The 14392-nt window shown below is 39.9% G+C and overlaps 1 protein-coding gene across 1 annotated transcript; it reads right to left on the reverse strand.

Moving 5' to 3' along the window:
- Nucleotides 1-447: 447 nt before the first annotated feature.
- Nucleotides 448-13729, reverse strand: LOC145917117 (uncharacterized). Its single transcript, XM_083002929.1, has 40 exons — nt 13360-13729; nt 13117-13266; nt 11750-11943; nt 11172-11352; nt 10824-10844; nt 9501-9671; nt 9272-9388; nt 9092-9198; nt 8656-8766; nt 8422-8590; nt 8155-8339; nt 7963-8092; nt 7792-7833; nt 7631-7725; nt 7271-7403; nt 7089-7199; nt 6756-6928; nt 6335-6493; nt 6073-6202; nt 5858-5991; nt 5435-5591; nt 5207-5355; nt 4965-5100; nt 4718-4893; nt 4489-4651; nt 4277-4377; nt 3426-3579; nt 3148-3352; nt 2916-3075; nt 2580-2769; nt 2344-2495; nt 2142-2274; nt 2024-2082; nt 1892-1963; nt 1685-1826; nt 1399-1528; nt 1183-1334; nt 984-1071; nt 755-915; nt 448-698 (listed from the first exon to the last, which is right to left on the reverse strand). The coding sequence occupies exons 1-40, from the start codon at nt 13727-13729 to the stop codon at nt 448-450; spliced, it is 5814 nt and encodes a 1937-aa protein (XP_082859055.1).
- Between the last annotated feature and the right edge of the window lie 663 nt (nt 13730-14392).

Raw genomic sequence — 14392 nt, forward strand, 5'->3', positions numbered from 1 at the left:
TCAACATTGACCTGTAGATACGTCGAATACTCGTGTATGAGGTTCTTCCGTTGAGTTGCAGACTACTGTGACAGTGATCCTGTACGAAGTCTCTGGAACAATGTGCACCCCTCGAAAGATTTTCTAAAAAAGTTGCTGTGTGGTTACCCGCAGATTATACACTTTGAGGACAGAAGTCAACCAATATAGGCATTATACACAAAACGGTAAAATATGTTTTTTTTATCCTGATAATGACTCAAAGTTACCATGAATTACAACAGATAACTGAAAAGCTGTGGGGATTTGTAAAATTAAGTCCTAGAAACGAACTTTAAACAGGACTCTATACATTGCCCGAGGTTTGCCAAGTGTGTTGTCTATGATCGTTCCGGCGGTCGGGAAATATTTTGATATATATGGAGTTTTCAAATAAACACTACTTACTACTGTGACAGGATTACAATATCAATACTTGCCAATGAGTAAAAACTGATGATTGCGAAATGAAAATGATAGCTGAGAAGATAATCTCAAAACTCTTACATTGATGCGTTGGGCCGGAGGGAATTCCTCAGACATCAAAACGTTTTCAACATTATCGGTGCCCGCAATCGAAATTCCATACCGCACAATCCCTCTTGTTGCTTGAGAGGTCAGGGTAATATTTACAAGGTCAAGGTCCGACGAAATTGTCGCATTGTAAACCAGCGAACATGCTAAAAAAGTACGTGTTGTGACGAGGATGTAACGCTTTTGTGTTTTTAGCAGCAACCTGTTGCGAAATTAAACGTTGCTGGGACGTCACTGGCTTTGTTGTTGCTAACTGAGAAAAGTCGAGCATTGTACGTTACACCCGGGTCAAGGTCGGAAATTTCCACTGCAGTGTTTTGTGTTTTAAAAATTTGCTCGCCCACATCCAGTGTAAGGAGGTACCTACATGCAGATATTATAACAGAGCATATCGCTGGGTTAAAATGATTATTAAGAAGTACAAAACTTACTCCTCGGCAGACAAAACTGGTACCCACGATGCAAGAATTTGGGCTCCGCTAACAGTAATTGTCACGTTTTGTGGTGCGTAAGGGGCAGCTAAACACCAAAAACATTAGAACGGTTAGAAAAACTTTCTAACCTGTGAACTTAAAACAGTCCCTAAAAGCTCAAACAAATGCAATCTAGAAACAAAGCTGAAAATCCTACGTTGAGCAAAGGTGACATTGACCGGGGTCGTTGCTCTTCCACCAGTGGTCCACACCTTTACCAGGTACGTGTAAGCACCTCTTAATGGAGTCAACCGTATACGGTACTCGGACGCAGTTTTGTTAGGTCTGAACGACAGCGATGCAACAACTCTGCGAGAATAATAAACATCCGTTAAAAGTGAATACCACAAAAACCATCCGCGCAAAGATATACATATCTGGCCTGTCAGCAAGTGTAGCGGATAGGTGATAAAGCTCCACGTCATTGCGAGCGCCGGTAATCCGAAGCAGGGCTGTTACGTCGCTGATTGATGTTACATTCACCACAAGAGGGCCCGCTGGCACTGCAAGCATTATATGCGTTATTAGCGGGCGATTGGCAGCATTGACCAAGCGTCCGACCCGTATACCAAGAAAAAAAACTGATCAGGGTTTAAATCCCGGTTTGGTCAAAAAAAAACGACTGCAATTTCCAGCAAAGCTATTATTCAGCAACTTACGTGTATAGCCCACCACACGAAGCGGAACAGAGTTGCTGTATTCCATGTATTGTGCTCTTATGTCGAACACGTATTGCGTTTCAGGATACAGATCTTCGACAAGAACAAGCACCGTTGTTTCATTCACAAGAAACCGTGTGACCTATCAAAACATTATAAACAAATAGTTGTTACTACCACATTACAACATAAGCAAAAAGTCATTACTTGAACTGCCGGTGTTCCACTGTATGCAGTAACAATATAACCCGTAGCACCTGGTACAGCGTCCCACGAAACCTACAAAGAGCGTAATAGTTTGGTTGTAAAGCAAAGTTGTTTACTTATATTAGAACTTACAGTTAGAGAAGTGTCAGTTGCGTTGTGAACAGAGCCGGAAGCCGAAGCCGGTAACGCAGCTGCAAAATTAAAGCATTGTTAAGTCTTAGGAGCGCAGCTCAAAAAGGTGCGAACTTACTGTAAAGCATCTCATAGTGAAATGGTGAACTCTGGGCAAAGCCGATTATGGTTATCACTGTGATGTTAAAGCGGCGTCCAGCAACAAATTGGTCAGATGTGATCAGCTTTAATAAGCTTTCAACCGGGTTTATCTGAAACGTATTAAATTAGTAAAATGATTTTAGTGCCTAGGATATGCGCTGGTAATGCCATGTCAGCACCTCTTCTTCGTAGACAACTGAGTTGTTCTCTGACGTGATGAGAAGCGTGTAGCGATCGGGAGTTGGACCCTCGTTTGCTTTAAGTTTTAAAACAACTTCAGGGGGTTGGACGGCAATCATGGTGACGCTCATTCCAGCGATACGTAGCGGTTCTATAATTTAAATGAAAGGAATTGCCGAAACTGTACCAAGAACCTTGCGCTGAAAACTTAATTTCACACGATTGGTTGCCTTACTTGTTGTCACCAATAATGGGTTGGTGAAGTCGCTTCGTACATACACAGATTTCACGTACGCTGCTACACGGAACTCGTATATCCGACCGGGAAGTAGGCCGTACACTGTAAGTTCCTCTCTTTTCGTTTCGTAAGTCAGGTTTCCACCAACGGAGAGCAACTGTTCACCAGCTACGTTCACCACGTAACCCTGTTATTTGCCAAAAAATAGAAAATTATCCTCAAACAATTTGCAGAATACGGAAGGCTTGTTTGATTTCTTTTATTGTTTAAGCCAATTTACTCAACTTGATTTTAAATTTGTTTGCCGTTTACCAAACAATAACGATAAGATACCTCGGCGTCTTCAACTGCGTCCCATTCGATGGCAACAGTTGTTTCATTCACGAAACGACGCGATAATCCCGTTGGGGTATTTGGAGCTATGTTGGTGATGTTAAACCTGGCAAGGTCCGACGTTTTGGGACCACTTTGAGTCAAGATATACACGTAGTATCTGCAAAGTGAACCCATGTATAAGTTTTTACCGTGAATAAACAAAAGCAGTGAATACGTATTGGCTGCTTACTCTCCAATTGGGTTGACAGAGAACACGGCACTGTAAAACGATTTAACAACGGTGGCGTTGACAAGGATTTGTCCAACTACTTCTGTGGTCCTTTTGTTTGTAAGTATAACGACGTAGGCAGTGGATCCTCCGGCAGCTCGTGGGAAAGTGATGTTTATCCCCCCTTCAACTGGGATATCAACCATGGAGGTGACGGCAACAGGACCTTCGTAAATATCACCAGTTCACAAATGCTATTTCGCAATTAAACCAGTTACAAACTGCAAAAAAATACGTACGAGTCCAAAACTCAACAGGCTCGGAAAATTTTCCACTTAATCCTCTCACAGATTGGATGCGAGCGTAGTAACGTGTCCCAGAAATTAAACCAATCAGTTCCTGTTGATTGTAGCTCACCACTATCTCGTAAATATCATCCAGGCTTGTATACAACTGCAAAGAAGATAACATGTCACAACTTAAAACAAAACATAAATTTCCATCGATAAAGTGGCAGGAGTTCCCAATCCTGTATGGCTACGAACCGTTTTAACGAAGAGAGTATTTTTACGGTCTTCAAGATGTTCTAGATAAATACTTCACACAATTGATGGATGCAAAGTGAACGTAAGTTACCCACTATCCATAACGCTGTACCAATGAGAGGCAAAAAAAAATATCTGACAGTTATTGGTGGCTGGAATAACTTTGGAACCTGTATTTGTTGCTGATTGCATGCGATGCTGGAGTTTTCTGTGCGGACCGGTTACCAATGTCTCACGGACCGGTACCAGAAAGCGGCTGGTGGTTGGGGATCTGTATCTGGTTTAAACCAGTGATACTCGAACTACGTTTTGCGTAATAGTACCGGTAGGCCAATAGTCGACTGCCTGAACGCGGCCAGTTGATTAATATTTGAATATAATTTCCTTTCAAGCAAAATACAGTTTATTTTATTCCAAACTAAAATATTCTCCAGGTGCACGTTATGGAGAATAGCCGCGATAGTAATCTACAATACATAGTTTAAGTAGCACTGGTTCAGACTGGCCACAAAAACAGTCAAATGATACAATTTTAATAATAATCAACTTTAAAAATAGGAATTCCTTCCTTATCGTACTTGAAAATTTATCGACTTCAGTTTTACCTGCAGGCGATATTCCACAACATCAGATATATGTCTCCAGCGTGCATAGGCCGCAGTGTCAGAGATGACAACAATTTTCAAGTCCGGTGGGCTATAGATCACTGTTAGAAAAAAAGTTGACTTTACGATCAAGCTTACAGTTGTGGGTAAAAATAATGTGTTTCATAAAGCCGATAATGAAGTTTTAAGGAAAAGGATCACAAGTTGTGAACCTGGACAAACGAAATTGTCTTGGATGTAGCTGAGCACGTTGGTCGTGATGCTGGTTTTGTTTTGATTGATCAGACTGACACTCTGGTTTGATGGTACAGGATCAGCCAATTTCATATCAAAGTATACTTGCAGCCAAGTCGCCAGGTTGGTACGAGCGGTTTCCTGTCAGGTTATGATACAGTGCGTAATGATTACAATCCAGTGATATTTGCGGTTATTTGGTCTTACCCCGATTGTAAAAGCGTAAAACTGTGCTCTTTTGTAGTCCAATTTTTTGGCGGCCTCTATGTACTGTTCAGGAGAATCAGCGGGGGCATGGGCCAACATTATAATAACTTGGAGACCCGCGTCGATTCTGCTTCCAGCGCTTGCCACCACAATATCCGTGTTTATTTTTTCGAATACTGCAGAACAAAAAACGTAGTTGGAATTACCCAAGTGCAAAAATGAAAACAAATTCATGTTCAATACTTACCACTGCCAAGCATTACGTCAGATGATGTGGGATTGTATTCTAATCTGTTTATTCTCTCCAGCAGAGTTTGCTTGTCACTTCCCTCAGTGAGTGTGATCACGTTTTGCGAACGGCGGTCGAACGGGACAACAGCAACCTACATGGAACGTTAATTACACCCACAAATTATGATTGTGGTAAAATTCAAGCTCAGTTAACGTTACGGCGCAACGCTTCTGAATATTACAAACTAGTTTTTATACCCTCATAGCTTGGTCTCCGATCTCGCTTGACTCAACGAACAAGCGGACAATATCAACAAACTCAAGGAAAAGATCGACTGTAACTCCTGAACTCGAGTCGAGAGCAAAAACAACATCAGTTTTGGTGTAGTTCGTCTTGCAGTAGTTTACTGAAATTGTTATGAATGGAAAGATTAATTTAAGGTCTTGACTGAAAAAGGTGACAGGAAACTGCATAACGTTGGTTACCTGGACAAACCGACTGCTCTAAGTGTGATGCCAGCTCTGCGTGCACTTGTTGGAAACCGCTTATGTGAAATGTCTCTCCCATTCCACCAGCTATCTCTTGTAATTCAGCCTCACCAACATTTGACGATATTCCAACGACAATGACGTCATCGGCAACCTGGATTTATTGAGACTATGTTCAATATTTCCTTATACACAGAGCGAAAGCGTTTATCATTAAGCAAGCTCTTCAACGGTTCGCTTTTTATTAACCAAAGTCCTTCGACGAGTTACAGATTGAGTACACCAAGGCGATATTGTTATCACGAGAGTTTAGTGGTTCCAAACCCGCGGCATACGCAGTCGCAGAAGCATTTCATTCGGACTCGATGTTTGTGTTTGACGAAAACTGAATTGAGTTATTCACACTAGTAGTCCACGTACCGAATGGATGGCGGTTGCTCCAGCTGTAACATTATCAGCGCTTCGTCCGTCAGTGATGACAATGACGTGAAGCTCTTTGTTCATCCGTCGACCCGCTTCACTACTAAATGCGTTTTCAGCGACATATTGCAAAGCTGTCAAAAATAAAGTTGCCCATTAAATCTTTTCCTGACGAAAAGAAAAACGAATTAGTATTAAATGTGTGAATACTATACCGTGGCCCGTCCAGGTTCCAGTGCCAACGTATTCAACGCCATTAATTGCTTCTATGACTTGATCGGTTGTATTGTAGGTGTTCAAATTGAAAATTATATCAACAGTCCTCGAATATCGAGCAAGGCCGATCTAGCACAAAACGTGCAAAAATTATCTTATCTGTGGATCAACTCAGAAAAGAAGCAGGATTGTGCAAACGTTTGAACGGCGTGCATCGGTTACGTAAAAAACATTAACGTCAAAAACAGTAATAATCGTAACCTGAGTTTTTTGTGGCCCGATTTCCATTTCTTTGATGAGGTCAATGAGAGATTGTTTTATTTCGTCAAAATTTTCTCTTTGTATGCTGGAGCTGCTTTCAATTAGAATAAAAATATCCGCTGAAACACGACGACATTGCGGGGGAACATACTCGACCACCTGAAATTAATCAATAGTTTCCATCAATATCCCCACGCATTTCAATGTTGAAAGTATTCAATTGAATCTTTCTGCGTCAACGACGATCATCTTTTGTGTTATTTTCACAAGATTGCCTTGTAGTCGCAAGATTTATTCTGTTTGTGTCCAAGAGGACAATAGGGTTATGTGCGTCAATCCAAATTACACACACCAATAATAAGGCCCGCCAAGAAGAATATTCTTTCCCAGGAAGTTTCGTATCCTGACAAAAGCAGCTTACCGTAGAAGATGAGGTTGCTTCGGCATCGTGTTCATACAACGAAACGCAAACTGTCTCATCACCGTGTTGGGCCTCGTAAAATCCACTTGAACAGTGACAAGTATAACCGCCAGGTATGTTCAGGCATTCAGAAAACGCGGGGCACGATCGGTTAGACTTGCACTCATCGCATTCTGCAAGATACCAAATCCGATTATAAGCGCATGTAAACAGTCATGATTTAAAATATTTCGAGAGCTTGCCAAATATTGGGTAATTATGAAATAATATATTCGTTCTAACAGCTATAGAATTTATTATAGTCATTCAAACTTATCGTTATGACTAAGTTACCTTCAAACGAAATGCTATTAGGTCGGAGATTGGTCAGAAACTCGTCTGTGAACGATTGATCCTGCACTGCTTGATGTAATCGATAAATCCACTCATTTAATTCCTTTTCACCTAAAAGTAAAATTCACGTAAAAAACTAAATGTAATAGAAATGTTACAATGAAAATAGTTCTCCACATTACCCAAAGTAGCATTCGGTGTATCCACGAATACTTGTACGGAAAGCATGTTTACGTCGTCAAATTCTTGTAGATTTAGGTCGTTTACAGCGATATTGGCCTCGGCAAGGAAGTTTTTCAGGAAAACTGAATAAAGCTGCGAACAGAAACCACTCCGAACATGAAACAATAGTTTATGTTATATAATTTGAATGGTGTAACGATCCGAGACCACAATTGTTTAGATTAAGGAGTGATTTTATGAATATATTGCAATTAGATTTTTGTATGACTAAAAAGCGACGTCACTGAACTGTTGAATCAGTTTTGAAATCCAAAACACAAAGGGGCGGGAATAGCTAAAATATATTTTCAAAAACAAACCATTTTTTGAGCATCATCAGCCATAATTTGTTGTTGTATGACGTCGTTGTTCCACTCGACATCAAGAAGGAAACTTCCATGAAAGCAAACTCCCACTAAAAACATGATATTAGTGTGAAATACTGTAAAGGTCGTATCCAATATCGCTATAGAATCCTTACTCGGTCGGTCGGATGTTGCGACGGTAACTTCGCTTCCAGATTCTAAACATAAAAGAAATAATTGTGTTAATTAGTGCTGGATAACATCATTGACATTACTACACCTTTAACCATGCGATCATAGGGTACCAAGTAGAAAACCCGTCATAGCGGTACATTACGCTCAATTACCTGTTGTGTTTCCGATGATTGAAGTCGAAAATTCGCCCGCGCCTATCCCATTTACAGCCGCAACCTGGACGCTGTACTGAGACGAAGCCCTTAAGCCGATGATTGTTGCTGTAGTTTCAATGTACGAGACCTAATAAAAGCACATGCATGTAACGTTAACATGTTTTTTTCAATTCCAACTGTCGAATTTACCAAAACATAGTAAAGTGCACCGCAACTACTCGGTTGTTCGTGTGTTTTGCAGCTTGCAGACGTTTCACTGTATTGTACAACGTAACTTCTAATATGACCCATGGGCGACAACGGAAAACTCCAAAAAATTTCCAAAGCGTTTGAAGTTGTCTTGATAATTTTTACATCAAGAGGCGGGGAAGACACTGCAACACACAAACAGATTCAATTGAATTTTATTTGTTGACCCCCATCCGAACTTGGTGATCCACCGCTTGTACACATTACCCCCATCGGATGTTGTCATTTCACACCACTCTACTGCATTGTAGATGCCTCCAATACTGTGGATAACTCTGACAGCTGTTCGATAACGAGTGGCAGCACGAAGACCGCTTATATTGTAAATTGTGACGTCCCTTCCAACAGCAATATATTGCAACGAGGAAACTTCATCCTAAGCAATTCAAGAATTGGGAAATGATAGAAAAGTGGCAGTGAATTTGTTTCAAACTAAATTACCTGCAAATTGTCGAGTTTGTCAGTGTATGTGTCGAAGCTGCGGTGGTATGTGCTGAGTTCGTTGCGTAAGGTACTGTTCAACTCATCAGCATGCATCCATGTCAATATATACTATAAAAGAATGCACAAGTAAATTATGGAATAAGTTTTATTACATCCCTAGTCACTGATAAAAATGTAATCTGAAAACTTTTCGGCCGTTTTTGTAATTTTGATAGCAGCAGAAAGCAGACTTAAGGATAAAACTAACTTTTCAAATATGCACCACATAATGTCAGGGCACAAATACATAACCCACCAAATGTTGAAAAATTTACATAAACGAGGTGCAACTTAAGTGCTTGTCAAGTATGTCATACTGTATATGTGCAACTTGTGAGAACGATGCGAAAATGTCGGCCGATTTACACCGGTTCCCAAATAACCACATTCATACCTGTGATATGACAGGGGTGTTTCTCCATCTTTGTGTAACATTCCACTGCATTTCTATCGAACCTCTTGCTGATTCCGCGCATTTAAACCCAGTGAACTGGACAAACGCTACAGTGCGAACAAGCAAAAGATGAAAACCTATTTTATTTATAACAGCATATGTACATAACGATTAACTTACGGACACAAATCGTCCCAGAACCCACGAAATAATCATTGCAAGTACAAGTGTACGATCCCGGCGAATTGCTGCAGGTTGCATTTGAATCGCAAGGGTTATTTTCACATTCGTTAACATCTGAAATATGGCACATAATGTAGTCTCCGTAGACACTATAATATGTTACGTTATCATTTGCAAATCTATTTAGATACATAGGCCTACACACAAGAATTATAACTTTCCATACCTTGACATATAGGCGATGGCAAGTCAAACGTGTAATTTTGTAGACACGTTATCACAGAACTGCCGACCAGTGTGAAGCCAAGATTGCACTCGAAGCTCACTTCTTTTCCCGCAGACACATTGCCTCCTTCCACTACGCCGTTTTCAATCAAGCCGGAATGAATGCAACGCACTGAAGCAGTAAAGGACAATTGAGTGTGGTGCATAGACTACACAAGTGATGCTGATGTCACAAAACACAAAAATGACGTTTAAATAAAACAGTTTCTCTGCATGTTGATCACCTTTATGTCACTTCAAGCCACATAATAACACAAGTTTCTGAACTCCATTGCCTTAGGCGCTGATGAAAGCTATGTGCACGGTGCACAAGAAGGTGAGCCAAACAAAGTTATAAAAGTAAAAAGTGCAAAACAGAAGACTAAATTGTTTTTATCATGCAATCAAGTGAGTTTATTCGCAACTGCCAATAATCTCAGTATTTGAGTGTAAGTTACTACTGACAACATCAAAGCATACAACAAATATAATGCATAACAGTGTACAACTACGCAAGTTTTATGTCACCTTTGGGGTTGAATTTTGTCTATTTAATGAATTTCAATGTTTTGAGCAATAACGAGTTTATGTGAAGCAAAACTTTGTGGTGACTTTATTAATGCAGCAACACTAATTGTCTGTTTTGGTACTAGTTAACATTACAACAATAATAACAGTCGTACGTTGCCTGTAACTACTTTTGTTTTATGCAATGGTCTATCCGTTTTAAAGCAACAACGAAAGTGATAACGCTACTGTATTATTTCTGTGATAACGTTGCGACTAATGTTTCGCACAGCTGCGTCAAACCACCGCAACTTACAGAAATCATTTTGTAACGATAAAACCGTGAGTCGCCTTTTGATCGAATGGTTTCGCAAAATTGTCTTTCATGTCGGGTCTCGCGCAGCGGGAGGTCAAACACCCGCAAACATTTACGAACGTTTGTAAATTCACATACATTGCGTAAATGTCGGTCGACACACACTTCAACGTTTTAATAAAACTAAATAACAATCATCAGTATCCACTATCATGTCCAATCGCAATTTTACGGCTTGTGCACCACATATTTGGAAAGTAATTATTTCGCGTTCAACATATTTCCTTTTCATAAATTGTTACTGATGCTGCCAGGCATATTTATTGCTGAATACTGCTCTTGTGGCAAACTAAATATAAAAATAATAATGTTTGCCAGAAGGGGAGTATTCAGCAATATTTCCTATTCATTCAAACTCATTGTCATGCATTAGCAACATATGAAACCAAGAATAAGAATTACCTTGCGGCATTGGCGAGCGATCTTCTTTGAGGAGGTGATGAATCGATGCAATTAGTACAAAAGTTTATTAGTTAGATGTGACAACAATCGGTCGGAAAATTGTTGTCCTACATTGGTGTGTGAAAAAAAGTGCGGAAAAAAGTGATGCTGGTGTCATGCATACTACAATGACGTCAACACGTGGTTAAAGAAGTGTAAACAAAAAACTTCAGTCGTTTATTGTTTGGAAATAAACATGTTGTACCGTAAACTTTCTGCACTTAAATCATGAACCATTATCAGACTTTACAATAAACTAAATGAGATGGTATGTTTACAATTACAACTTTGTGCATAAAACCTGCTTACTTTCGCAAAGTATTCCATCACCAAACATTCCAGGAGGACATGAATCACATTTGAATCCAACACCTGGTGCCTTTACATCAAAACACTTGACCCCCGGAAAACATGGGTTTCCAGCGCAACCATTCTTATCTTCAGTACACAGACTTCCCGCCCAAGCTGGACTACAGTCGCAGCCCACCAGCTAAACCAAAACACGTGTTTTTGTAAAACGCCACAAAAAGCTTTGTTGCGCCATAATTGCATGTGACCTCTGTGTTTGTCGGTGCTTCCGTTACAGCATAAGGGAGTCGCAACTCGAGTCTGTCACGCCCTTTCTTTACTTTCAATACAAAGTGTACTCGGCAGTTGTAAAATTTTAACCCTTCTTGCGATAATTATAACAGTTTATACTAATACTTTTTTCTGTTATAGTATAAATGTCCGTTCAGGGCCCTTGAGAATATCAAACATTTCTTGGGAGGATCACACACGATTGTTTTGGAGGGTTCAAGCCTATGCGGCATAACTTCCTCGGTTTAACAGCAAACCATCCATGCATTACATTCGTCTGGACTACTCTTTTAGGTCTGTGTACTCACGTAAAGTCTCCCAGTGCTGATGTTGACATTTTCGTATATGCAAAGACCTCCGTTCTTGCAACCACATATTTGCCATTCAGGCCACCAAACACTTTCTCCGCCTCTCCCGTCGGTGACCACAAACGCGACTCGGACAAGTGATGACAAATATTCCACAAACTCGTCCGTGGTTGGCATGAAGTTGAAGTAACCATCTACAAAAAGATTTTTTCAGGATGATTGAACTTTCTTGCCACTTATCAAGATCAGCTTCCTAAACCAAGTGACAAAAAAAACTAAACCGAATGTAGTCCCACATTGGTATCAAAACAGTATCCTTATGATTTAACAATGAGATGAACCACAAAAGCGTTTTGTATAAAAAATTTTTAGGGACTGTTTAACCAAGCCGTCAGAAATTTGACATTTGCTGGCGAGACGAACGTCAAAAATTTGCCGTAGGCTGTAAAGGAAGGATATTACACACAAAAGCGCGGTAAAACTTATTTAGTTGTTTGGCTAGAATTCGATATTAATATCAAAGTTTCTAATGTGACTGGCGTTTTTTATTATGCTTTTAGTTGCGTGTATTGTAAACGAAATAGGAGTGTTTCAAACATTTGTTCGTGTTTGTGGTTTAGGGTGGCCTATCTTGAGATGAAACTTCTAAAGCACCCCATAAAATATATTATAAAATTAAAAATACATTCATAATAGTGATTGCTGTCATGAACACGGTATTACGGTTTTATAAATGTGCGAACTCTTTTTGGGGGTGAAAATATTGCCCTTTAAAATACAGACAAGGCTTGAAAATAATGGACAATATGGCACCCCTGCCCATAATTGAAATTTTCAGACTTTTATTACCTACGTTGTATTATGCTGGGTGTGTCTAGCCCTGCGTTGCGTATCGGTGAAATTAGCACAACGACGCATATTCATTAAGTGTTAAACCCCACCCAGCAGCCTTCAATTTAGTGCAAACTAGTAGTTTCCGGGCTACTGAAGTCGCACGCATCATAATCAGTTAATTCAACCACTGGTGGTTCCTTGTTTCAAGGCGAACTTTAGAACAATGTTCATGGCGCGAAAAGCAAACCTTTGAGTGACTTATTACGTCACTTTAGTGCGTGTTTGAACGAAGCCCGCCAATTAAAGTCATAAACTGCACAGCCAAATATCAATTAGTGTCTGGCCAACGAAATGTGGTCGTCGTGGTAATGACTTTGCACGCATTTGTTCAGACTGCAAACACGTGTCTTATTTAGATGTTTTCTGTTCAAACTTGAAATACAGCACTTGTAGCAATGTTTTGCTTGTCGGTGCTGTATTACGTATTTTTAATATGTCTGCAATTTAAAAAAAAAATACTTTAAAAAACTTACTCGGAAAAATAGTCGCCCCTTCCACTTCATACAACAACGATATTTGAGTGGGATCGCCATCAGGATCTTTCGCAGTAACGATAACTTCTGTTACTTCACCGATAGCCACGTGGATACTGATCGGTCCCGTGAAATAAGGGTCTGAGTTATCTACATAAAATATTTCAAATTTTTCATTAACGTGTGTTTTTTATTGGGGACGAGCACTTTATGAAATCACTAAATTGGAGAAAATGATATTACCAGTAGCGGTGTCCGACTCTCGTCTCTCTCGAGGTAGGAAAGAGCTGCTGGTAACAGTCTTAATAACCTCGCCCAGCTTGCCATCTTTCATGAGATGCTCAAGTTGATCCAGCAGTTTGCCTCTCATGTCTGTTTCAAGGTGTTTCCATTCGTGTTGGTTATCCTCCCTTGCATCTATGGTGGCCAAGCAGTGATAAAACTCTCCAGCATGAGTGGTTTCACTGTGGTTGTAGGCTGCAAACTTGAGCGCATAACCGGACTCCGCAAAGCCAAGAATTCCAATAACACCATACAAAATATAACCAATTGCCAAACGAGAAGGCTTCCACTTGCATTTCTTTAGATGTGTAACATCTGATCTTTTTGCCATGATGACCTTGATCAAGGTCGTTGTATTTTTATGAATACTTTTCTCCGTTGTGTACTTTAAGCTCACCACGAAAAAAAATTTGTTTTGCCTTTATAACAAGAAATCACAAAAACAAAACAATATAGAAACGAATATTTACATAAACCTTATCACTAAATTTGATGTAAAATTTTTCTGCTTGGCAAAAATGTATTTAAAAGAACTTTCTGTTTTTGCTCCTTTAGTCTGCACTGAAGTTTTCAGGCGTTTCTTTGCTGATTTGAACCACTGAATTCCTTGCCTCAATGTTATTTGTACATAATAAAACGCCTTGGCATAACTTTACTCATCCTCTTATTTCTTCTATAGCGGCGAAAGTCAAGTATTCGTCGTCGGTCCTGAGCAGCAAAAAGAAAAAGGCCGGTTGGCCTGGGGCCATTCATTGGTCTTCAAACAATGGCTTTCGCAGTGATTTTGACGCGACTGGTGACAACCATACACTTTCCGAAATTGACGAAGTACACTCGAAAAAATTTCCACGTGTTTGTGTAAACAGTTCCGTCGGCGCCTGGATTATTTACAAACAACACTAATCTTTTAAGGTATTTGAACAAAAAGATGCATTTTGGTTTTTAGGCTTTATTTTTTGTATCCTTTAACATAGTTTATTGCATCGGTCATAAT

The sequence above is a fragment of the Ascidia mentula genome, chromosome 1 (assembly GCF_947561715.1).
Source record: "Ascidia mentula chromosome 1, kaAscMent1.1, whole genome shotgun sequence".
Taxonomy (NCBI): domain Eukaryota; kingdom Metazoa; phylum Chordata; class Ascidiacea; order Phlebobranchia; family Ascidiidae; genus Ascidia; species Ascidia mentula.

Coding starts and splice junctions, on each gene's coding strand:
- LOC145917117 (XM_083002929.1), bottom strand. CDS start 13,729: ATGGCAAAAAGATCAGATGTTACACATCTAAAGAAATGCAAGTGGAAG. Junction 6,494..6,755: donor AAGCAACCTCATCTTCTACG/GTAAGCTGCTTT, acceptor GATTAATTTCAG/GTGGTCGAGTATGTTCCCCC. Junction 5,992..6,072: donor TGGAACCTGGACGGGCCACG/GTATAGTATTCA, acceptor TATTTTTGACAG/CTTTGCAATATGTCGCTGAA.